Below are 26,590 nucleotides of genomic sequence, written 5' to 3' on the forward strand. Positions count from 1 at the left end.
GGCACCTCTGTCACGACAGCAAATACAAAGTCGAACAAAGCATTAGTATAAAAACAAGTATGCAAAATACACAATCACCTGCGTGTGTGAAAAAAAATATAAACCGATTGAAAAGAAATACAAGTACAGCAACTGAGAACAAAAACGCTTACGAAAAAGCGAAATAACAGCAACCAAAAATGCGCTTATAACACAATTAGACACAATTAGACACAAAAACGTTCACAGATGTCTAAATGTTGGGCAATCAAAGGGACGCATTCATGAGAAAGTAGTTGCGAAGGTTAGAGCAGCTAATACTTCCTAAGTCTATATTTTCATCGATTAATTTGTTAAGTAAGGATGGAAGTTGAAATGCTACCATTTGGCGCCCGTAGTTTGTTCTTACTTTTGGTAATACCCAGTGTGGTTTATGCCGGCGTGGATATGTGCAATAAAATAATTCAATCGGGGCATATTCCAAGAGCATACTCATCCTAAACGTTTACAGCAGCCCCAAGCACAGAGCACAAAAATTTAAGCAAATACTCCAGCTCGCCCGCAACCGTGCCGGCGACAACCCCGTGATCATGGCCGGGGACTTCAACGCCCCTAACACGGCCTGGGGATACGTCGCCAGCAGAGCCAAAGGCAAGGACTTGCTAAACGACGCCGATGAACTTGACCTAACGCTCATCACGAACGCCGAGTACCCCACAAGAACGGGTAACTCGGTCAACCGCGACACAACGCCAGATCTCACTTTCGTCCGCAACGTTCCAAACTATCAGTGGAACAACCTCTTCGAGGATCTGGGCAGCGATCATCACATTGTTGAGACAACAATTGTTGACCCCCCATCTAGAGGACCCAGAAAAATGACGTACGTCGATTGGGACAAGTTCCGCGAGTTCAGACACGAACGCCGAACAGGCAACGAAACAATGGAACAATGGACGTCGCAACTAAAGGCCGACATTAAGGCGGCCACGAAGGAAATAGAGACAGATCTTCCCGTTCAAAGCATGGACAGCCGACTGGCCCACATGCTCGAAGCCAAACAATCGCTCACCAGGAGATGGAAAGAACAAAGACACAATCGACGGCTCAGGAAAAGAATTTCTTCCCTCAACCGGCTGATTGCAGAATATTGCACGCAACTATCTAACCAGCGATGGAACGAGGTGTGCGACGCCGCAGACGGACGCATCAACAGCGGGACGACGTGGTACTTGCTCAAACATCTTTTAGATAGAACCAAAACCAAAGCGGACCAGGGTCGTACGCTGAACAAGATCATGCACGAGGAACTCAAAATTACTACGGAAAATGAGCTCATTGACCGTCTTGCCGACAAGTACCTCCCGCTGGCCAAAAATGCTAGAGGCACGACCGCCGATGCATATCGCGGCAAAGCCAACCCAGAGCTTGATCGAGACTTCTCAACCGAAGAGGTGCGCACGGCGCTTCAGAACCTAAACAGCAAGTCAGCGCCGGGGCCGGATGGCGTAACTAACAAGGCACTTAGAAACCTCGACGAAACCTCAATCGAAACCCTCACAGAGGAAATCAACAAAATCTGGAGGAATGAAGCACTACCAGAAGACTAGAAAACGGCCCTTATCATGCTCATCCCAAAGCCTGGCAAGGCGCCCAACATCAATAACCTCAGACCTATCTCGCTGACGTCTTGCGTCGGCAAGGTAGCCGAGCACGCGGTCCTAAACAGGCTCTCGAAACATCTCGAAGATAGAGATGTCTACCCCGCAGCAATGATCCGCTTTAGACCCGGGCTATCCACCCAAGACGCCATGAAGCTCCTCAAGCATCAGATCATTGACGCAGACACGAGAGACGCGGGAGTAATCCTAGGGCTAGACCTCGAAAAGGCATTCGATAATTTATCACACGACTACATACTCGACACGATCTCCAACCTCGACCTCGGCACGAGACTCTACGCTTATACAAAATCGTTCCTGAGCGACAGAACAGCCACCCTCCGTCTAGGGGAAATCAAGTCCCAGAAATACAAACTCGGAGGCAGGGGCACCCCGCAAGGTTCTGTCATCTCTCCGACGCTTTTTAACCTTGCGCTAGCTGGCCTAGGCAAGAAACTGGATCAAATCGAGAATGTCAAATACACGATATACGCCGATGACGTAACGCTCTGGGTCCCCGGAGGTAGCCTGGGATCAATTGAAAGCGCTCTGCAGGAAGCGATCGACGTGATCGAGGAATACCTCGCTCCCACCGGCCTGCGATGTTCGCCTGCGAAGTCTGAGCTCCTCGTCTACAAACCATCGAGGAGCGGTCCCAAACCAAAGAACGAATGCCTCCACCAATGGCACTTGAATTGGCTCTTTTAGCGAAACCGGAAAATAAACAGCGCCATCTAGTGGTTCCGGCCTACGTCATTTTAACGTCGTGGAGTCGATGGCTGCTCTCGACATGCATTGAATAGGCGAACACGTCTTTTGACGTTCGGTTGGTGGTGGAGTGTAGTAGATATGAGATAGATATGTGTGGTAGTTTATGGTGGTCTTTTTGGCGGCATCTTACATGCATTGTTTTTTGGCGATATCTGTTGATTCATTTAAAACAAAACATTTCACACTTCCTTTTTAAATTTATTTTACCTAAAGCAGCCGTAGCCAACCATAGTCAGTGCACAGGCCACCCGCACTGCGGCTCCTACACTTGAAAACAACCAGATGAGCCGATCTGCACTCGCACGGGGCACTCTCTCATGTAATGGGAAGCGTTCGAGAATGCGTGTTGGTAGTGCACGCTGACATCACAGGTAAGCAGCTGCTTGATATATTGATATATTGAATGCGACTATCGCGGTGGCGAAACTATCGTGGAAGGCGAATGTTTCAGAATACGGCCCCAGTGGTCCTCAGCCTGAAGTGACAGAATAGCCACTGAGCTCACCTTCTTTAAGTTGATCCACTGAGTCATGTATGGTGGCACTGGTATGCCCAGGTAGGCACACTGCGAGGGAAGCCTGCATATGCCCACCACCAGTCTACTTAACCACATATTCAAAAAGGTTTACAGCTTGAAAAAGTAAGCAGTACAGTTTAAATAAGTAAGACAGGACAGGTTTTTGCAAATGCCCACCACCAGTCTACTTAACCACATATTCAAAAAGGTTTACAGCTTGAAAAAGTAAGCAGTACAGTTTAAATAAGTAAGACAGGACAGGTTTTAGAATACTATTGTTTCATGTTGTGTTGTATAGAATAAGGGTGGAAAAAAATGTGGTCAGAACAGACCCTCACGTGCAACTAAAGTTTAAGGAATAGTTTCCAAGTGGTGGGGCATGCATGCTATGTCAAAAGGCTGATTCACATGGAAAAGTTACAAAAAAAAGGACCTAATGTGACTGAGATAACTTATTTCTTTATCTGTCAGCGCTACTGGCAGGACACCAATGCACATAATAATAATATTTGGGGTTTTACGTGCCAAAACCACTTTCTGATTATGAGGCACGCCGTAGTGGAGGACTCCGGAAATTTTGACCACCTGGGGTTCTTTAACGTGCACCTAAATCTAAGCACACGGGTGTTTTCGCATTTCGCCCCCATCGAACCCAATGCACATGGCTGATTGTTCGAATATCTGGCCAACCTCAATAATTTCCCTCAACTGTCTGTCATTAGACTTGCTCACAATCACTGCATTATCAAAGAGTGTGGTGCAACTGCAATCTTTAAGGGAAGACGCTCCTCAAGACAACTTTTTTTTATTACTTGCACTAGAGGTTTCAAAATTCAGCCAATTATACGCAGATTACAAAAACGACACTACTTTTTGTTTAGCTGCTATAGTGTTTGAGTTATGCGATGCCCAATGGCAAAATAGTCATCTTTGCAAGCACTTTTTTATGCAGTAAATTTTCACAAAACGTATTGTGCTGTAGCTTGTTTAGCTCTTTGAAAATCGCACAGTGACGATATCTAGCTAGACAGCGTGTATAATTACTGGAACTATGCAAAAAAATTAGAACATTTCAACTAACTTCTTTTTTCTCAATTCTCTGAAAAATAACCTTATACTTTCGCAACTACTGCTGGGAGATATAGCAAATTAAAGTAGGGATTAGCACTGTACATATCTTCAAGAGTATGTAAGCCAAATTTCGTTAGTATAAGACAATTTCAAGTGTACAAGGTTGTTTTCATGCGATGACCTGACTTGTGTACTACCGAAAACAAGTATTCTTGCAAGTGAAGAGCCCAACGACCAAGGCGGCCGGCCTGTAGGGTCTTTAAGCAAAGAAAGCCAACAGAGAGCAAGATAACCAGTTAAGACATTATAGGTCTGGCCAAACAGGTAGAGACAACATTTGGCAACAGCCGAGACAAGAGCAAGGCACTCTGATTCTGTGATAGGGTAATTCTTCTCTGGAGCAGACAGGAGGCAGCTAGCGTAAACAATAACACAGTCATGTCTGCCCTGATAGTGAGCGAGGATGGCACTGATTCCATGGCCACTGGCATCTGTGTGAAGTTCTGTCAGTGCAATCGTATCAAAATGCGCTAAAATAGGAGAAGTGTGGGCATTGATAAGTGCCAAAAAGGAAGCAGCTTGAGGCGAGCCCTATGTAAAAGCAACATCCTTTTTTGAGGTGCACAGTAAGGGGACATGCAATGTCGGCTAAATTACAGATGAAACGGTGGAAATAAGAGCACAATCCAGTGAAGCTTTGGACGTCTTTAGCCGGAGAAAGGACAGGAAAATTTTTCACGGTGCAAACTTTTTCAGGATCAGGCTGGGCAACCGTCACATTGACGAGATGGACAAGTACTGTTATTTCACGGCATCCAAAATGGCATTTTGAGGCGCTGAGCTGGAGGCCGGCATTGCAGAATACCTCAAGAATCGCGAAGAGGCGCTGCAGATGGCTGTCAAATGTTGGCAAAAAAACAATGACATCGTCAAGGAAGCACAATCAGGTTGACCATTTCAAGCCACAAAGAAGCGAATACATTATGTGCTCGAATGCGGCAGGCGCATTGCAAAGATGGAAAGGCATGACTTTAAAGTGGTAGAGGCCATCTGGAGTTATGAATGCAGTTTTTTTGCGGTCCAATGGGTCATCAGCAACCTGCCAATAACCTGAGCAAAGGTAAATAAAAAAGAAATATTGGGCGACATGAAGACAGTCGAGTGCGTTGTCTATACGGGGCAAGGGATAAATGTCTTTCTTCGTTATCTTGTTGAAGTGTCAATAATCAACACAAATGCGCCAGGTGTTGCCCCTCTTCTTCACCAGCACTACAGGAGCGGCTTATGGATTAGAGGACGGTGCAATGACATCCTTGGCCAGCATTTTGTCGCCCTCTTTTTGGATTATGGCGCATTCCGCAGCGGAAACACGGTAAGGGCACCAGTGAAACAGTTTAGAATTGCCAGTGCGGATGATGTGCCAAACCACTGATGTTTGGCCTAAAGGGTGATTTTCGAGATCAAAGATAATGGCATCTGACAGCAAGACCCAATGAAGCTTGTATGCCTGCGTAAGCGGGAGATCTGCAGACATAACTTTTTCGAAATTGGCACATTTAGACACGATGGTTGTGAGAGAGCCAGAAATAAACTCCGAGGGCCGTCGACGGCTAACACAGAAATATCGCATTCCTGCAACGACGACACGGTGGCAAGCATGATACCGGCAGGTAGCACATGGGTAGAAAGTACTAAGTTCAAAAGAGGCAGGCAGGTTTTTGTTTTCGCATACGGTGACCACAGTGCATGGGAGGTCAACAGAGTGCGCCAGGACCACATCGAGAAACAGGGAGACAACGTATTCATCATCGCACACACAAGGAGAGGGATGCAATGGGACGTACCTAGCAGCTTGCGGTGGCACATGAGGGAACTCTACAGAACATAAGCAGCTGGGAGTGTCGTATATTACGTGGGCGTCAAAAGGGAGTTTCAGTTGAAGCACACCTGAGGAGCAGTCGATAAGGGCAGAGTGCATCGAGAGGAAGTCTAGACCGAGGATCACGTCGTGAGGACATTGCGCAAGCACGGCAAACAAAACAGTGGTCTGATGGCCAGCAATGCGCACTCGGGAAATGCACATTCCAAGAACAGCAGATGTGCTGCCATCAGCGACCTGTGCTGCGTTCTGAATAGCAGGCACAACTTTGCAGAGCTGACTACGGAGAGCTGCACTCATTATTGAAATCTGCGCTCTGGTGTCTACGAGGGCCGTAAATGTAACATCTTCTACTTGAATGTCCAGAAGGTTTCGGCGCATAGGTACAGTCAACAGAGGAAACAGCTTAGTTTTCCGGAGCGTACGTGCTGGGCCGCGCAGGGGATGAGGACTGGCATGGTTGTGGCAGTAGAGATTGACGGCCTTGTGAGGACAGTGAACGGCTAAACCTGGAGCATGGAACAGCAGCATCAGAAGCATGTAGGTCAGAGCAAGGGGAAAAACATCGAATGTTGCCTCCAGGACGATGCCAAGATCCAGTGGTCCAGTTTGAAAGTAATGATGAGCTACTGCGGCAGTGACGGGCAATGAGTCAAATGCGCAAGCAGTTGAAACATAGGGGTTGGTCGTCTGCCGTTCTCCAATCAGCCAAGTTTCTGTGGCGTGAAGGGTAGACCTGGTTCTGGGTAGTATTTGCAGAAGTCTGTTCAGGTGCACGGCTGGAACAAATGGCAGATGATAAACCCAGGTTTGAGAATCCCTGGCAGATGACTGCTTGTATGAGCGACACAGTGGACAGGTTGGCTGAGTGAACGTCTGGAGGGACAGCCGTAGGAGCTATTGCTTTGAGTTCACAGTGAAAAATGCGAGTTACATCTTCCGACGGTGTAGACTACGCAGACATTGGTGGGTCCTCGCATGATGTGGCAGCGGTGTTAGGCAGCCGAAGGAACTGGCGGGTGATGCGGCAGCCCTTCACTTGTTCACATCGTTGACATTCCTTAACTATTGCATTGACCGTCATACAGTCCCTGAATACAAGTAGATTTAATTTAAATGCGTCGTCGGCTATTCCCTTCAATATGTGCGAAATCTTGTCAGCTTGGGTCATTTTTGTGTCAGCTTTTGGACAAAGGCCCAGTATGTCCTGTATGTACTAAATGTACGATTAGGTTGTCATCTGGACACAGGATCCCAGCTCCTTTTTAGCGGCCAGCTGACGGCCAAATGGTCTGCCGAACAACTTACGCAGCTTCACCATACAAGCGTCCCAACTTGTAAGATCTTCTTCGTGCATCTGGTACCACATGCGTGCCATTCCTTTCAGGTAGAAAATCACGTTGGCTAACATCAGCATGAGGTCCCACCTGTTGTGGTCACTGATGCGCTCATACATGTCAATCCATTCTTCAACGTCCAAGCCATCTATGCCAGAAAAGGTTCCCGGGTCTCGTTGGTGTAACAGAATCACAGGAGCCTGTGGCTGCTGAGCCATTGTCACTTCGGTGGTCATCGCAGAGCAACCAAAACGGCAACTGTTCTGAAGGTCCGCGCTTGGTTGATGGAGCCAGTATGCTGTCAGGTTTACCAAGCACCTCCACCAAAAAAGATGCCATGGGGATAATGTATATTTACAAATTATTATTTTCAAGCAGCGGCGATTGATGCAAGGCTTTTGCGCATGCCTCTGGCCACTTCGTCGCCACCGTCTTTGTCCGACCAACAGTAACAGCCCGTTCACAGCCTCGTGGCAATGTGTGTGTGTGTGTGCGTGTGTGTGTGTGTGTGTGTGTGTGTGTGTGTGTGTGTGCGCGCGCGCGTGTGTGTGTGTGCATGTGTAGTAAAACCTCGTTACCACAAACGCCACATTAAAGAACTTTTCAGAAATCCCCTGCTGACTTCTTATAGTTTCAATGTAAATATATTTCAGTACTATGAATTTCAGAAGACCAAGCTCTTCAGAATAACGATTGTTATTCAGTTTCCCTGTGATGTTAATGCCTCAGTACTAAGAACTAATATTCCGACATCAGGGGATTCTTAGATTTCCAAGTATCCTTCACGGCAGCCGAAACAGTAGGCTAGCAGACGACAAGGCGCAGAGAGCGGACATCGCAGCGCATGGGTTCGAAAAACCTGAGAGACGGCACCCAAGAAAAAAAGAATGCAGGCAAGTGGAGACGACAGCGCATCAGGTTTTTCAAGCAGATGCTCCACCCAGAAAAGTGTTGCCTAGCAACAGAGGCAAATCTCTTCCTTCTTTCACCCTTCTTTCTGTGCACGCCTCTTTCTTTCGCACTTCATTACTGGCCGTGAAGTCTAGCATGCCGTGGCTCCCCAATGTTTCGGCTTGATAACAAGAGCACACACATTTAGAGCGCAGCTCTTACGTGCCTGTTCCTGGGTTGAGTGTCGCTGTCCCTCAGCATAACCACACAAACGCGCTCGTGCCACTACTCGCATTCGTCGTCTTCTTCCACAGCTGGCTATGATGCCGCTCATCATGCCAGCGTTCCCATACTGCCCATCCCTCTGCGAAGGCGAAGGGTGGGAGAGTGAAAAACAAGCACAGAGCGGGGGAGGATGGCTGAGATGGCGCCACTCTTAAACATTGAGGGACTACTAGATGTCATCCTAAAGCACAGACAGTAAGCCTTTTAATGCAATATCGTTCATATCTGTTTAATGCAGGCAGAAACCACAGTTCGTCCATGAACATTATCCAAGAAGCGGAGCACATGCCACAGGAATGGGATATTGACACATGTACTTGTTTATCTTTTCCAGGTGACCGCTTGTCACCGCCTAACAAATATTATTGCACAGCGCAGGATGCGCCTGCATGTATCGGAAGTTTCTGGAATGTTATAGACGGTTCCATCCGCTGTCTGTCACAAAACCTTGTGTAATATGATTGCATGTATCCGCGACGTGAATAGTGTAGAACTTTGTGGAAGATACGCGGGTCCCAGCGATTACTCTGGAACATTCGATGCCTGATGTATGAAAGCCAACGTGCTTGACCCACTGATCAAATTTTCCCCGATTGCTGACTGTGTTCGCCGCTTTCGTTGAGCTTTGAGTGTAGCCTGTATTTGTGGGCACAGGTTCGCCCAATAAAGTTAGTTTCGCCATTCACAGTTTTGTTGCTCTGTCCTCGACCGTCACTAGCACGTGACAATATTTTACCACCTTGCTCCAGTGAATCCCCAGCCTCCTTTTGTTTATGTCAAACTTGTCTACATTACTACTGTCCCCAAATACGGATGCTTCCTGTGTTTGGGGCTTAAGACAATAAGGTACACCTCATTAAAATATGTTCATTCATTTCCCTGGCTTGCATGCACAGAGTCGAGGTGCCATCCCTTCTGGACTGCATGAAACGGTACCCAAGCCCGCATGCGCGTTACTTGAGAGGACTGATGCTGCAACATATTTCTTCTTACATTCTCATTTAGCCGCACAAATACAAATATGGCATAAGTATATTTGCTGTGAAATTAGGGGTTATTTTGAATACATTGATCATCAACACAGTCAACAAAATTATGAAAATATCAATTAATGAAATGCGCATCATCAACTTGGGTATTACAGAACTTTAGGCAAGCATCAACTGAGTTGCTGACCATCTGCTGTTTCTCAGTGCTTTATAATTAAATTATGAGCTCTGGACCATAGCATAACGGCGTATTGATGAACTATACAACATATGATACACAATATGCAGTCACTGCTAGTGGGAAAACAAAAGCCCATGTCATAGTAGGGTGCCTCGATGCCAGGCTTCTCTATACACGGCGGGAGGTGGCGCTGACATCAAGGCACCCTATGTCATCGCTCTGCAGACTGCCATGACTGGTGCCTCGTGATGCCTTGCGGCACAGACGCAATCAAAGCGATTGACAAAAAGCATGGCACGTTAGTACCTTGATTGCACGCACTTGCGGTTCCAACTTATCAATGCTGCATGTAGGTACACAGAATATGGAAGGAACCATATTCCATATGGTTCATAACACACCAAGTGCTTCGCATATTGCTTTGATTGCACCTGTGGTGGCGTGGAGCGCTTTCACGGGTTCCCTTGTTCCCGCTAGCAGTGGCTGCACCTGCACATCGAAAACCCTTTTAAAGTGCACTCCCTGATGGGCTGCAACAGCACCAAATAATGGCACTATCTATGCAACACCAACCAATGTCTTCCTACTCGATCTTTCCTGATTATCACTCCATGATAGGTGCAGAAACTAAATCTGTTACAACAGCTTTCTAGATGGAATAGAGTTTTGAGGGCAAGCCAATATCTGCATTTTTGTGAACTGTTGAATTCACCACACAGTATTCCTTGTCATGTTCATTTTCAGGCAATTTCCCTGGAAATACACTTTTCCCAACTGCATAGCATTTTCCTGAAATTGAAGATTTAAGTTTTCCAGATAATTCAAAAATTTTCATGCTTTCCACATGACCAACGCCCTGAATAAGCTTTGTTTTGCGTTTCGCATATGTCTATGATAAATTCCCATACTTTTCAAAAATTTAACTACATAGCTGGTACACAATTCAATATCCAAAGCACCCCCAGTGGCGCCCCTTTTTCTTATATTCATGTTCAATTTGAACAGCAAGCTTTTTATTCCACTATTTGAGCATGCTTAACAAGCCATAAAACTGTGACCATAAGCGGAGAGTTATCATTATATACTATCTTCAAAGCAATCACCGATATTCTTGGTTAAAAATTCTAGAATGTTGTATTTAAATTATTTTGAATACATTTACACTTATCCCAACATTCAAAAAAAGCAATATTTATACTCTAAATTACTGAGCATGTGACATACATTCAACATGACACAAAGGAAGGGCCTTGCCTAAGCCAATTTATTTTACTTAATACAACCTAAGAAAAGTGCACATTCAGCTATCATTATTTCTGCAAAGGTCTTCATTATCAGTGGCATACTTGTGGGGAAATGCACCTCAGATATCCATTGTCATGGATACCATGGATATGGATAAAGTCAACTGCATTGAGTTTATGCACAAAATGTGTTTATTACTATTGCAGATTATCAATTTGCATAAAATTTCACCATAGTGCAGACTAGTCTTTCCATATGTAAAACTTCCGAATTCTCCTACTGCGCAGGTGGTACCCTCAGCACCCTTGTGAGCTTCTACATCCAGTCGGGCATACTTTGCAACGTTGCAATGATAAGACTTAGCTTCAGCAGCCTCACTACTCATAGTCATTAACTTCAGAGTCGTAAGGACGCCTAACTCCTGTAGAATCTCCTCAAAGCCGGCTTGGTACGGCTTTGAGGAGGGAACCATGGTACGGCAATAGAAGTGGCCATCTCCACAACAGTGCATAAAGCAAATCTTCTTTAGGGTGCCGCTACCAAATCTTGCTGTTGAGAAACTCAGCTGCCCTAAATACAGTGGAACAACAACTTTTTCGCTAGCTTAGCCTCTGCTTGAGCACTGGTGAAAATTGGAGAATGAGCTGGGGCCAACTCAGCCAGATCCAATGCCTGCTTGTCGTTGCACCAGGAAAACTCACCATCTGGGAAAAAGTTGTGAGCCTCATCAAAAGAGAATGAATAGAAAAGTTAATGCCCCATAACTACCATGCCTTGATTAGAATCATTATTTGCAGGGTCGGAGAAACGGTTGAATTTTTGAGCTCATGAAAGTTGAATTTGAAGTGTAGTTTTGTAAAAAAAAAATAATAATATTAATAATCTTTAGTTTTAAAGAAAAATTTGATTTTCCTTTTAACCTGACTGCAGGAATAAGGCGTCCCCCATCAGCCTTCATCTCACTACTCTATCTACCTGTCAGCTCCCCTCGCTTGCGTTTTTGTTCCCTTGGGACCCTTAGTTAATTCCACATCTAACCTGAAGCAATGAGGCGAATCTTTGAAAAGTGCTTGGGACTTGGCAAACTGCAGATCTTAGTAGAGTGTGCAAAGCATGGCAGTTTGGTAACATAGCAAGAAAGTCACAAAATTTAGCTAATTTTTAGTCACCCTAAAGAACACTAAATAGGAACATTTAATCTGTTTAAAGTGATAAAATGTTCGTTGAGAACACTATTTTCATTTATTTAGTGGTACTGGTAGTTGATTACTGGAAAAAAAAAAGGTGAAAGTTCCATTTTGTTAATTTCACACCGCGTCACCATGATGCCACGAATTTCAAAGTATTTTTTCGTATTACGGCCGCATTGGCTCAGTAAAGGTTTTCAATACTTGCCATGTTATATCTTTGGCTTCTTTAGAACACAATGCAGTTCGTTTATAGCAAATAATAATTAACTAGTCCCTAGTAGACTCCATTTAAACTCATGACGTCATGGCGACCTGGTGCGGGAACTTCAAGGTGGTGTCGTCACCAGCCTTTACTTTTTGTGCCTTTTGTGGCTTGCCAAATCTTTTCTCGTGGTAAGAGCAATGTTTCTGTTATTGTAGAGATCCACTAGCGCAGGTGAAGTGATTTTTCTCTTTAGTGTCCCTTTAACAATACCATTGCTCTTTTGGTGTCTAAGTGACCTTTTATCACTTTATTAGTGACCAAAAATAGGCAACGAAATGCCTTGGTAAATTCCTCGAGAGACTTTGGTTGATTGCCTTGCCCCATTTTATCCTGAGGCAAATATACGATCACCTCCATTTGTCACAACTTCTAAAGGCTGAAGAGCTTATTTGTGAGCCATGTGGGTAGGTCAAAGCTGCTTTGCTAAGCAAACCAACATCTTGAAATCTGATATTTCAGAAAATCTGGGGTCATTTTGACTTATCACATTTCAACTACTGACTTACCACTGCAGGTTATAGTAGTTAATAAAATAATAATGAATATATACAGAAACAATAAAAACAAATCAATTACTTAAAATTCAGAGCATCACCAACATCCCTTGACATATCTCACTTAATTTGAACTTGGCAACTTTCTAAAAAAAGAAAGAAAAAAAAGTTACCAACACTGGTAGCCCATTCTGGAAGTGTTAGTTGCTACTGAACCTGCATTCTTGCAATTATGAAGCCATCAGAATTAATTAATTTGGTGTCGCTACGTCTGTCACCTGTATTAATTGAGAAAGCCAACATCAGGTGCGCACTGAAACAAATAAGCTTGGAGAGATTTTGCAATGTCATATAAAATATTTTGTTGAAATAAAAAAATAATCAGGATCCCCGTGTGAGTCCTTATGTGAACACGGCAAGTTAAGCAGTACAGACTCACATTTTCTGCAGGTCCCAATCACCAAAGGTGACAAACACTGTTCGGGCCTGAAGCAAACCCTGCTCTCGCATCCAAACATCAAACTGGCTCAGCACTTGTTGCAGATGTGGCTGACCATCCACCATGTCTTGCACTATGCCCGTTAGCTGCACACACAAGCAGAATGTGCCATGCAAGCACGCTCTCCCACAAGAAGGCCCAGCAATGCTTTTTAACCAAGTTGCAAAACTTCGACATGAAAACATATCAGGAATTTTATTTGGCAATAATTCTACAGAGTTGTTTTGTAGTTGCAGAGCTACAATAACCGGCAAGTATCCATAAAACCTTTCCTTTTCATATTTCATAGTGCAACACACACTGTGAGCACTACCTGCTAAACACATGCACTGCCCACAATCACTTGACCTAGCCACACTTTTTTTTTTTTTGCTGCTTATAACTCACTCATTTTGTTTCCATTGCTATGACTCTGTCAACGCTGCTGTTTCACTAAATACTTGCAGCACCACAGCAGCTAAAGCTTCTATAGTGAAACACAAGGAGCTTGTACCAAAGAACCACAGCTAACAGAATTTTTCTTGCGTGCAATCTCCACCTAACACAAGAATGTTGAAGATAAAAAGTATAAGTGTCAGTCAAACAAAAATTTTTAAGACAGCATGTGTACATGCCGATGGGGAGCAGCAAGGAACTGTATTCAGAACTGCTGTGTCAGCCGATCATTGAAGCATGAAAAGCAAATTGAAAGAATGTCTAGAAATTTCAGTTGCAATGAATGCTTTTCATAGAGAAGGGGCATGATTTTTGAGAATAGCTGTGCTTTAAAGGGCTTCTCACCATTCCCTGTTGTAAATTTCAGTTACACACTAGAAGTTGTAAAGTGACCATCCAAGAAGTATTCTACCCCCAGCATTTTAAAAGTTTGAAACTGAAACTTTATTTTTCCAGAACATCAGAGAATATATGTACAAAGAGTATTTGTACAAGAATATGTACAAGAATATATATAAATATATATATAATAGGTACACATGTACACATATACAAGTATACCTATAATACGTAAGGAACATATAGTGAGCATAAATCTCAGAGCCATGTCTGTCAACAGACTCGCAAGTTGACAGGTCTTGCATACACTGAAAAAATGACTTACATGCTAAGCCAAAATTATGTGCAGTTTTTATTTCAAAGGGGATCATGTTCCAAATTTTAGTTCTATTAATCTTTCTCCATAAACATTACGACATTTGGGCAGGTTAAAGTTACCGTTTGAAGCATGACGTGTATTGCGTATAGGAACAGAAAAAAGATCAACAAAAAGAGGCAAGTTTCTATTAGTTATAGTATTGATTGAAACAGCAATCTTGCAGTCTGGCAACATCAGAAGTGAAAGAACGCATTGCGATTGAAAAATGTTACGTATAGGTTGATCGTGGCTTATGACTCTCAACATTCGCTTTTGGAGTCGTTCTAGAGGTTTTAGATAACTAGTGTAAGCGACACCCCATGAATTCAGGCAGTAACTGATGTGACAGTGACATAGTGAAAAGTACAGTGTACGAAGTATAGCCTGTGGAAAATATTGGCGAGTTTTTATTAGAGTATAGCATCCATAGGCTACCTTTGCGCATACATTCTGTACCTGCTCATGCCAGTGCAAGTTTTCATCAAAAATGACCCCTAATTATTTGAAAGAAGGGACTTGTTGAATAAGAATATTGTTTAATGATAGGTTATGAATTGCAGTATCAGTATGTTTCCTGCGAGAGTGAAATACAACATATTTTGTTTTTGCACTGTTGATAGTCAAGTGATTCTTGGCAAACCATACCGAGATGTTTGACAAATCGCTCATCACGCCGTTCTGGAAAGCTGAAAGGAAGTACCCTGTAAAAATCAAAGCTGTGTCATCCGCGTACATCATACGCGGACGGTCATACGCGGAGTTTAGCAATGGCAGTGAAAAAGCAAATGAGATTTAAAGGCAATGGTCCGAAGAGGTGAGCTACTATTACTGGAACGCAACATGTTCAAAACGAAAAGACCTCTACCTTTTTCCATATTGCAGCCAGTGTTGCACTTGTGTCATGAGACCTACCTAAGCTTTATATCTCTTGCCAATTTCTGTCTCATTAAGTATGTGCCTAAACAAACAACTCGACACTGGCCATGCGAAATTTTTTTTTTAGATTTTTACGAAGCACTGCCAGAGACGAAGGTGAGGACAGTACAGAAGACAATAACGCTCGCTGATGTTGTGCTTCCATCTTGTGTGCCAGTGGACGCATAGTAAATATATTTTAAACCTCTATTCTCCCCATAACATTTTGGTGGAGGTTGCGGGCTCTCCCAGATGCACGACGGATTTACGCAGCAGGCGCTCCTTAGCTGCATCAGCAATGCCAGCTCAAGGCGAGAATGCTTCAGGCACGTCGTCACCCGTGGCCACCGTCATCCTGGCACAGCCGCGCGACCCTGGCACCTTTTACGAAATGGATAACACCGACATTGAAGATTGGCTTCATCTATAAGAACGGGTGAGCGCGAGCAATCCCTGGGTCCAGACCGTCATGCTTGCTAACCTGATCTTATACCTTGTGGGAAGAGCACTCGTCCGGTTTGAGACCAATGAAGAACTCACCAGCTGGGGCTTGTGCAGACGAAAGCTCACCAATTTGTTTAGGAAGCCTCTTGGCCACCGGCGTGCCGTGCAGAAAGACCTTGCGTGCCGAGTTAAGACTTGCACTGAGTCCTATGTGACAAATATTCAGGTCGTTCTTGTGCTTTGTTGCAAGGTTGACGAGAAAATGCTGTATATGGAAAAGGTTACACATATCCTTAAAGAAATCGCAGACAACACGTATACGCTCCTCAACTTCAAGAACTCTTCGACAGTGCAAGGCATCATTGCTGAATGCTGCCACTTCAAAGAAGCCAAAAGCCATCGCATTGTCCACCACTTTCCTCCCTTTCCTAACACAGCTGCACTTATACCTGCTAGGACTTCCGTCTCTCACCTGTGCCAGCTGCATCTGACAGTATTGCGCATGTCGTCCACGAATTGAAGCTGCCTCTCAGGTTATTCCCCAGGTTTGCGCCATAAACAATTCCCACACATTAATATCCCTCGTCCAGACCGTTGTACAGCAAGAATTGGTCAATGTCGCACTCTGGCCACTTTTCCCAGTCAACAGACTCAACTACCACTCACCCGGCGCACCCAATCTATCACGAAGTTCGTATGCTTGTCCTCATTGTTGAAACCCAGAGGAATGGTGCACTTCTGATGACAGGCCTATGTGCTTCTGCTGTGGATGTATGGGACACATTTCTCACCTTTGTCACAGTTCTTGGAACTCGCAGCCTTAGCCGAGCTATTGAAATACTCGGCGCCCACCTGGTAGCCCTCGCCCGCTGCCACATATCAAAGACACCTCTCCAACATCTCTGCCCGCACGACCAAACCACTCCCATTCGCCACGCCCACATCTTTCCCGCTCACCTCTGCCTCGTCGCTCTACGTCTCCTTCTTACTCCTGCCGCTCCTTGGAAAACTAATGGGCGCAGCTCTGAGAGGTGAGCCTGCCATGACAACTCAACCCTAAATTCCTCTGCTTAAACTGCCTGGCCATCACAACCTCATTAACGTGGATGTGGATGGTATACCTGTAGTAGCACTGATTGACACAGAAGCACACATACACAGGTTATGAACTTGAACCTCCGTATGTGCCTAAAGAAAGTCCCTACTCCTACCCTGCTCACTGTCATCTGCGTTGCCGACGGTAGAACTCCAGCTGTCCATGGGATGTGTGCCATCCATGTAACTGTAGTAATACACCACACTTCTGTTTTGTTTGATGTCTTGGAGCAGTGCTGACGTGATATCATCTTAGGCCTTGATTTTCTGTTGGCACATTCGGCAGTATTTGACTGCTCCGCGGGTGCTGTCCTATTTGCCCTGCCATATGCCGTTGACCATCCTGATCCTATGCCGAGTCGACTATGTTCCACCGATTACATTCACTTACCTCACCGAGCCGTGACCTATATTGCCGGATTACCCAATCCGCCTGTCGCCAATGGCGATTATGTCGTGTCGCCCAAAGCCACCATCCTCCTGTCTAATACATCGCATTTCCTCACACCGTCTTTTGTGTAAAAGGCAATGCCACCAGTCTTCCTGTGGTGAATTTCCGCCTCTGCGCTCAAGTGCTATTTCAGGGCATATCTCTTGCAACCATAGCTCCGACTTCTGACAACCATATTTCTGCCTTAACTGGTAGTACTGCATAGCCTACCTCTGCCTGTTTGGGCCCTACAACCAGAGTATTAGAACCTTCCACGACAATGATCGTTCCTGACCTTCCGGCCCACCATATGGACGCACTACATTGCCTTCTCGCCTCGTACAAGGACATTTTCGATCTCAATGACCGACCAGTGGGTCAAACATCCGTTGTGAAACATTGAATGCACACCGGCAACTCTAGCCTGATTCACCGACAGCCCTATCGTGTCTTCCCTACTGAGCACCAAGTCATGCAGAACGATGAGCAAAACGAGAACAAGGTAAAAGCAGGAGCCAATGTTTAGACAAGTGGACTTGTCTTTTTCAAGACAACATATACTTTCTCGGCACAGTACATATAGCTACTGCACCGAGGAAAGCATATGTCACCTTGAAAAAGACTAGTCCACTTGTCGAAGCATTGGCTCCCGTTTTTATCTTGTTCTTGTTTTGCTCATAGTCTTGAATCTCCATCTTCCACCTTCCCCGTGTTTTCCATGAAATCATACAAAAGGAAGTCGACAAGATGCTTGTTTGAGATATCACTGAGCCTTTTTGCAGCCTTTGAGCTTCCCCAGTCGTGCTTGTGAGAAGGAAGGACGACAGCTGGCACTTCTTTGTCGATTATCGCTATCTCAACAAAGTAACAAAAAAAGACCTGTAGCCGCTGCCACGGACAGATGACTCCGTTGATTGTTTACATGGTGCAAAATATTTTTCCTCGATAGACTTTCGCTCCGGGCACTGGCAGATTGCAGTTGATGACATGGGCCATGAAAAGACCGCTTTTATTGCACCTGATGGCCTCTACCAGTTTAAAGTGATGCCGTTTGGGTTATGAATGCCCCAGCTACATTTGAATGCATAATGGATGCTCTCCTTCATGGCTTTAAGTGGTCAATCTGCCTGTGCTACATCGATGACCATTATTATCTTTTCACCAACTTTTGCCATGCACCTCAAGCATTTTTCGACAATTCTTTCTATTTTCCACAAGGCTGGGCTTCAGCTCAATTCATCAAACTTCGGCCACCAGCAACTTATCGTGCATGGACACCTTCGTGGACACCACCGTCGATTCTTTTGACGTCCGCACCGATGCCGAGAAAGTTTGCACCATCAAGAATTTTCCCGTGCCAACTTGTGCCAACAATGTTCAAAGCTTTGTGGGCCTCTGCTCATACTTCCGCCGGTTCGTATGCAACTTCACTAACGTTGCAAGTCCTTTCACAGAACTTCTTAAGAAAGACGCGGTTTTTGCCTGGGGTCCTGAACAAGCTGCTGCGTTAGCCGAGCTTACCGTGCGGCTCACTTCACCACGAGTGCTCGCCCATTTTGATGTGACCGCTCTACCAGAAGTTCGAGCTTATGCCAGCAGTCATGGAATCAGTGCTGTTTTGGCTCAGCACCAGCAAGGTTGCGACTGTGTTATTGAGTATGCTAGCCGTCTTCTGTACCAAGCGAAGCACAATTTACTCCATTACTGAATGCGAGTGTCTTGCCCTTGTTTTTGCAGTGGGTAAATTTAGCTTTTACTTGTACGGCCGGCAATGCACAGTTATTACCGACCATCATGCCTTATGCTGGCTTTCATTCTTAAAGAATCCTACTGGATGTCTCGGTTATTGGGCTCTATGACTCCCAAGAGTTCTCATACAGAGTTGTGCATAAGAGCAGCCGATTGCATGTGATTGCTTGTCGCACCATCCAGTAGACCTGATGGAGCCTCCCGATATACGCGAGTCTACCTGTGTGCTGTCGCTTACTGTGTTTCAGAACATCAGAGATGAGCAGTGGCATGAACCCTACTTGCGATACCTCATCCTCTGGCAGACTTCCGAGACACCTTTTCCTTCTCTGCAAATGTTTGGGCTGCAGGATGGCATCTTGTACTGCTACAACAAGCACCCTGATGGTCCTGGACTGCTGTTGGTTACTCTCACACATATGCGTCAAACTGACCTCACACAGCTACATAATGTTCCTACCACAGGTCACCTTGGAGTCTCTCGGACGTATAACAATGTTTAGCATCACTTCTTTTGGACGGGTATTTACCGTATCATCGCTTCCTGTGTGCTATGCCAGCGCCACAAGAAAGTAGCAATGCTCTCAAATGGCCACCATCAACCCCTTGATGTACCATCAGAGCCATTCTTTAGGACTGGTCTTGACCTTCTTGGCCCTTTCCGACTATCTGCCTGTGGAAATAAGTGGATAGCAGTCGCTACCGACTACACGGCCCAGTACGCAATCACCCTGGCTCTCCCAACCAGCTGTGCAACCAATGTGGCCGATTTCCTCCTCGAAGACATTATACTTTACCATGGCGCTCCTCAACAGCTTCTCACAGACAGGGCTGTTATTTCATATCAAATGTTGTTCAAGACCTCTTGCACTGCTGTGTGACAAAACACAAGTTGACAATGGGGTACCACCCCCAGACCAATGGTCTCACAGAGCATCTTAATAAAACTATCAAACACATGTTTGCTACGTATGTTTCTACTGACCATTGTGACTGAGATGCCGCTCTGCCCTTTGTAACATTTGAACATAATTCCTACCAACATGACTCTGCGGGTTTTTCTCCATTTTATCTCTTGTACGGAAGAAATCCCACACTGTCATTTGACACACTCCTTCCCGTCGTTCTTGACACGTCATCGTCTGCACCTTACCGCTTCGCAGGAAAAGCAATGATGCTTCTATGACGCTCACCACCGCGATACCCACTTCAATCCTGGTGATATTGTCCTTCTTTGGACACTGTCACAGTGAGTTGGCCTTTGTGAAAAGTTGATTTCACCTTACTCTGGCTCATAGCGTGTCTAGTGCCCAAATGACCGACATCACATATGAAATCACGCCTCTCAATTCCACCATGTATTGAACTTCTACCGATGTCGTCCATGTCACCCGCCTCAAGTGATACCACTCGGACAATTTAGCAAACACTGGGCTGGCGCCTTTGCCGCCGGGGATCATGTTACCAAGCACTGCCAGAGACGAAGCTGAGGACAAGTACAGAAGACGATGACGCTCACTGATGTCGCGCAGACTGGCTTTCATCTAGTATGCCTTGTATGCCAGTGGACGCATTGTAAACACCCTGTAAATATATTTTAGACCTCTCTTCTCCCCGTAACAATATGTGCCCATTAATGATATTATACATGCCTATTAATAACATTATATGTGCCCATTCTTCGCCAATACCCCAGGATGGATATGCCAAAGTCACAACAGAAGTATGTAGCCTTAAATAAGAGCAAAAGTTTCAGTTGCACACAGAACTACATTAAAGTTAATAGTATTAAAGCAACAGCTTTCTTCAGCTACTTTGGCCACTTTGAATGGACATCGCCTGATCCTGCACAATAAAAACCAGAAGGAGTAAAGAGCGGAGAGAGAAAGCGCAGGTGCACAGGCAGAGGAGAGTGAAGCAGCTGATTGGTATGGGCTTTGGCGCTAAGAGATGTCACGTACTAGGGGCAATGGAGGAAGGCGCACTTCAGCTGCAAGTGCCCCATCTACAACAGCCACTTCTACGTCAAACATGCGAGTACTTGACAGGAAGCCATTGCAAAGAAGTTGTAGCCAGGATACTAGAGATTGTGGGGGTTTCTATGGAGTTTCAAATGGGATGTTGTGATTACAACAAGATGTAATGTTTCGTGGTAGGATTTGGCATTGCAGTTTGCAGCGAGGTTACCCCATTGTGTGTCTGATGATGTGCCTATAAGGTTTCGCAATTTACAGATGGCATGGGGATATACATTAGTCTACACAAGAAAGCTGTCGCTGACTTTAAAAATCATCTTCGATAGTTTTTGCCACAATGTTTTCCAAATAATGAGCCTGGCAGTCAAGCATAAAACAGTTACTTCTACGTCCTTCTTTGAAAAAAAGTCCTTTACAATAAAGCAGGAGCATCCTGCATGTGTAGTAGGATATCAGCATTGAAGGTATACATTTTTCAACAAAAAATGTAGTTCAGTTCCAATCCATAATTTACAAACACGAGAAAGTGGCAGCAGCAAGCGCTTACCTCTATGCAGAATGCAGTCAGCTGAGGGTGTGCCTGTGGCTGGACATATGTGTGGAAAGTGGCTTCTGTCTCAAAGGTGCGGCCATTAACCTTGAGCACTGGAAACTCGATTATTTCCTGCAAGAACGTTAGGGAGATGAAAATCAGAAGCTAGCTGTGCAGAACAACTTCATTGGAAGAGGGTACATGCATTAGAAATAAAAAAAAAAGACCTAGGCATGCATTGTAGCACATGAGCAGCAACTGCCTTTGTGATGTTGCAGTTGTGTGCACGACATACCAGTCATAGCACACCTCTATGCAGCCATTCTCCAGAAACACTTTTCACGGAGTGCAAGGACTTGCCACACTGTTGACAGTGAGAACAGTTGTTGGCTCTACAAGAGGATGTGCCTATGTCTCTTCAACTTACAAATCTCAAAGCAGTTCACTTTTGCTCACTGACAGATTGATTGATTCATTCATAGGTTGATCACAATGCAAAGGTATTTTGAAGGGGCACCATATAGAAAAGTTGGTATTTGATGGCTTGGAGGTTGGAAGCCCCTTTGCCAATGGCAGCCTACATATGTCATATAAAACAATAAGCTTAATACTTTAGAGACGCACATACCGATGACAAGAAATAAGTTGAAAGAGCTAATTACAGCGACAATGAGTACATGATGATTAATGGTATCTTATGGCACAAGGGCTAGAGAAGGCCAAAGGGTGCCAAAAATCGTATCACGTAGTTGATGGTGTGGTCAAAGTCAAAGGGTATATATGTGACGCGGCTGTATGATGGCCTAAAGACATTCACAGTAAAGTGTGTAAAATATGTATGTGAATAAAAATATGACGATGATACATAGCGTGTTAAATGATAAAAATATATGCTGCGAAGGGGCGATATACTAAAATGCGAGACTGTAAGTAGCACTGCTGCCTCAACATGGCCCTTCAAAAGCAAAGGCCTGGAGGTGTGCGCTATACCAAACGCTACCATCGCAGCAGCAGCCTTTCGAGAGAGGCCATGCAACAAATTGTTTGGGCTGATAACATGCAGTAAGCAGATTTCAATGAAAAAAAAGCTAAGAACTGATTTCGTGTAGAATAAAGGTTCCTCACTGAGAAACATTACAGGATGAAGAGGGATACATTGCCGGTAAGCTAGAGAAAAGTGTTTTTTTCCTTTAAACAACTGCTTCATGGCAATCCAGTAATATGTGGATGATGGTCAACCCCTGATTACCTTTCCCACAGATCAAAGGTTCATCACCAGTTAAGGAGGAGTAGTGTACACCATGCATGTGTCCTATTCTCAATTAAGTCGGCTTCTGGTGATTTCGTTGTCGCTGGCCTAACTGTGGTTTAACTAGGTGAAGCTTGTTAGACATTTCAGCCTCCCAAAGTTCTTGACAATAGCTTCATGGTTTTCTCCAGAGAAAAGGTTTCAAATGTATAGCTGCGACAGCTACAGGAGCATTGCGAGTTTCTGCTGCTATGGACGCAATGAGTTTATCGACGAGCATTTCACACTTTTGTAGTGACAATAAAGCCTGAACTATGCTTAATGAGTCTAAATATAATTGCCTTCTCTAATTTTAATTACCTAATATGCTTCACAACGGACAACAGTGCATAGGCCTCTCAGCCGTAAGCATGGTTGTTAATGGAAGCAGAATGTTAGATTCCGAAAATGATGGTCCAACAGCTGCACAAGACACGCCTGCGTGTGACTTTGATGTATCCATGCCAAATTCCGGGCACAATTATTTTGCTTGCATTTCTAAAAAGTGAATTCAAATGTGTTCTTGTAGAGCATGCTTCACGACTTCTACAAAATATGTCACATTCAATGATCTCCCAGTGCCACGACAGTAACGACCTTGCTGGGGACTTTAGACGGCGCTCTAGAAGGGAGACACCCATTTTTTCACTGAGCCTCCTATCATTCAGCAGGAAGGGTTCTCTCAATGTGGGGTAATTATGAAACAAGGTAGCACACATGATGTCATTTACATTTGCATAACAAGGATGTTCAGGGTTCGCGTGCACAGGAAACACATAAAGCTAAAGTACTATGACCTTTGCAGGATAAGCGACCACTCATTCGATTCCACCTAGAGACTTTGTACAGGACTTGTCCTGAAGGCGCCTGTGGCCAGGCAGACGCCTAAATGATGAGCAGGATCCTGCATCTCTAATGCGCTCAGTGTGGCAGTGATACACCACAGTGCCATAATCCAAACAGGATTATATGAGGCTCTTGTACAGGTTTATTAGACACTTCCTATCACTACGCCCTGCTGTGTACAACAAAATCTAAGAATATTCATTGTTTTTAAGCACTTATTCTTAATATATTTGATGTGGGGCATGAAGGATAGTTTCGAGTCAAGTATGACACCAAAAAATGTGTGCTCTGTGTGCAGAGGTAAGCGCTGTCCATTGAGTTCAGTATCAGCATTTGTGATCAGGCCTCTCCTCCTTGTAAAAAGGGTGCGGGAGCTTTTATAAGGATTTAATTTAAACCAATTTTCATTAGCCCATTTTGACACCCTGTTCAAGCCAAGCTGAACCTCTCACTTGCAAGCTGCAAGGTTACACGATTTCAGTCCTATTTGCACATTACCAATGCATTCTGAATAAGATATGCAGAATTGATGGGCATAAAGGATTTATTTTTACAGTAAAACGTAAACAACTTAGTACACCACCCTGCGGTACCTGTTTTTTTTAGAAATGGCCTGGAGGATGTGTTAGCAATTCTGACATGGAATATGCAGTTTGACAAGTAGCTTTCTATAACGCTAAGCATGTTTCCACAAATACCCACATATCCTGTAGCGATATGTGGCGTCATACACCTTTTCCATATCAGGGAATATGGACAAGTACTGCTTCTGAATGAAACCACACCAATCATGGTAAAGCCTTTTGTTAGATTCGAGGAAATGTAACTGACAACGGTTAATCATCTTCTCAAATAGTGTGCAAAGACATTTTACACGCACTAACGGACTGTAACTATTAACTAAAGTTGGATCTTTACCTCCATCTCCATGTTGAAGGCAGGTATCCAGCTCATTACGCATGAGCCAGACAGCCGCTGTGAGCCACTGTGCCACAGCCCCCTGATGCACTACTTCGGCAAAGCTGGTTTTAGGCAGGTAGACCAGCCGTGGTTGCTCAGTAGCTATGGTGTTAGGCTGCTGAGCATGAGGTCGCGGGATCGAATCCCGGCCACGGCGGCCGCATTTCGATGGGGGCGAAATGCAAAAACACCCGTGTACTTAGATTTAGGTGCACATTAAAGAAACCCAGATGGTCGAAATTTCCGGAGTCCTCCACTACGGCGTGCCTCATAATCAGAAAGTGGTTTTGGCATGTAAAACCCCATAATTTAATTTTTTAGGCAGGTAGGACAGCCGCCTTCCTGCTTCCATGAACGATATGTTCTATTTTACCTTGAGCGCTATGCCATGTGCTCCCCATCACAGTTCACACAGTGGAGAACCGTGATTTCAGTTCTCAGACAATTCAGAGAGGTGTTCAGGAACACTGCATTTTGCACAAGTCTGACAGCCTCAACAGTTCTGTGAACGATTGCCAAATCGCTGGCAACTAAGTCTTCACAGAGGATTTCAGATAAACAGTCCGACACATACCTTCAGATATCATGCCTTGATAGTGTCGGGCAGCACGCTTGAGCCAAATTTAAGTATTAGGTGCTTGGTATCGATCTCTTTTCTGTCATGCCCCATTTTAATTCATTTGACACTCATTACATTCTGATCATTCCAACCTTTTAGAAGTTCAGCTTCAGCCAACTCCATCAAATTCTAATTGGAAACAACACCATGAATTCTGTTCATCATACGGTGTGGGGCGTCACCGCAATGTCCCCGAAGGATGCTCGCTTAGGCAGGTTGCTCCTTATTGTGGAGTTCCAGAAGGAGATCACCGCTCGCCATCTTCGGTGCTTTATAGCCTGTACCAAGAGCTTCTGCCAGAGGTTTCGCAACTATAAAAGATAATATCATTATCACTGTCTTTCTTGGTTTCTCAAAATGGATTATGTGGAATCGTGGAAAGTTTTCTTCTTCTTGTCTAAAAAAAACTGGAACACTTCATCGATGTTCCCTCTTTGCTGGGAGCGACCAGAGTGGGGGGAAAGAGCTAGCCATAAATACACATGGAGTTTTCGGCAGCAGTGCCAGTCGCCCACTTTGGAGCCTAACAAGAGAATGTGACAGGATTTGTGTATAAACAAGGCCTGCCAATGTCAATTGTTCACAACCACTATAACCAAATACGTTATAACTCAGGTTAACCCTTGCGGCCTGGAAAATCTAAAGTAAGAAAAGACGGGAAAGGTAAGTAAGAGAGAATGACGAAGTTTTGAGAGGAGGATAGGAAAAGGCAACTAGTGATTTCTCCTGGGTGGGTCAGTCTGGGGGTGCCATCTATGTGAAGCAGAGGCCAAAGGGGTGTGTTGCCTATGCTGAGGGGCCTTAAAGGTCCAAATAACCAGCATTGGCTCAACCCCTAGGATCCCTTTTTCCCCAAGTATGGGTAAGCCGCGCACGGCTACACTCAGGAGCTTCCAGCCCCGTGTACTCCGATCTGTGGTGTCGCAAAACACCAAACGTGCCTGCTAATGCAGATGCCTCTGCAGGGAACAACAGGTGCAAGGAATACCTTTTTGTAGGCTTGTGCAACATATTCACAGCACAAGAAACACGAAATGACAAAACATGAAATAAAGTGAACTGCAGCTGTCATTAGCAGTGCATTTCATGTTGAACAAGCTGCAAATATGCCACACAAGTCATCCACACCAACTTTCTGCCTTTCATTACTGTAGACTTGAATCAGCAAAACCCACACTGAAACTTGAAAGTAATGAGCGTAGGTAACGAACAACACTGTATCAGTGTTTAGTGCTTCCCTCCTTAAAAGGGTTCATAGCTCATATACTTTACGATACTTTAATGTTATTAAAGATAATTTTATTTGCTTCATTGTGAAAATTTCGTGTGGCCATGGACTAATCTTTCAGT

At 44.7% G+C, this 26,590-nt stretch overlaps 1 protein-coding gene across 9 annotated transcripts in view; it reads right to left on the reverse strand.

Annotated features, from left to right (window-relative positions):
- Snp (Snipper) overlaps positions 1-26,590 on the reverse strand; it is a 78,800-nt gene that overhangs the window by 42,347 nt on the left and 9,863 nt on the right. For 7 of the 9 annotated variants that reach the window (XR_012823232.1, XR_012823231.1, XM_075671350.1 and 4 more), the window contains exons 3-6: positions 21,543-21,659; positions 15,842-15,952; positions 13,195-13,340; positions 2,917-2,989 (exon numbers count right to left, since the gene is read on the reverse strand). Coding sequence is in view for 7 of the 9 variants with exons in the window: in XM_075671350.1 (XP_075527465.1) it covers positions 2,917-2,989; positions 13,195-13,340; positions 15,842-15,952; positions 21,543-21,659 (447 nt within the window). In the remaining 2 variants the exon portion in view is untranslated. The remainder of the gene's footprint in view (positions 1-2,916; positions 2,990-13,194; positions 13,341-15,841; positions 15,953-21,542; positions 21,660-26,590) is intronic. The other 2 variants (XM_075671347.1, XM_075671351.1) reach the window with 2 other exon arrangements.

The sequence above is a fragment of the Dermacentor variabilis genome, chromosome 10 (assembly GCF_050947875.1).
Source record: "Dermacentor variabilis isolate Ectoservices chromosome 10, ASM5094787v1, whole genome shotgun sequence".
Taxonomy (NCBI): domain Eukaryota; kingdom Metazoa; phylum Arthropoda; class Arachnida; order Ixodida; family Ixodidae; genus Dermacentor; species Dermacentor variabilis.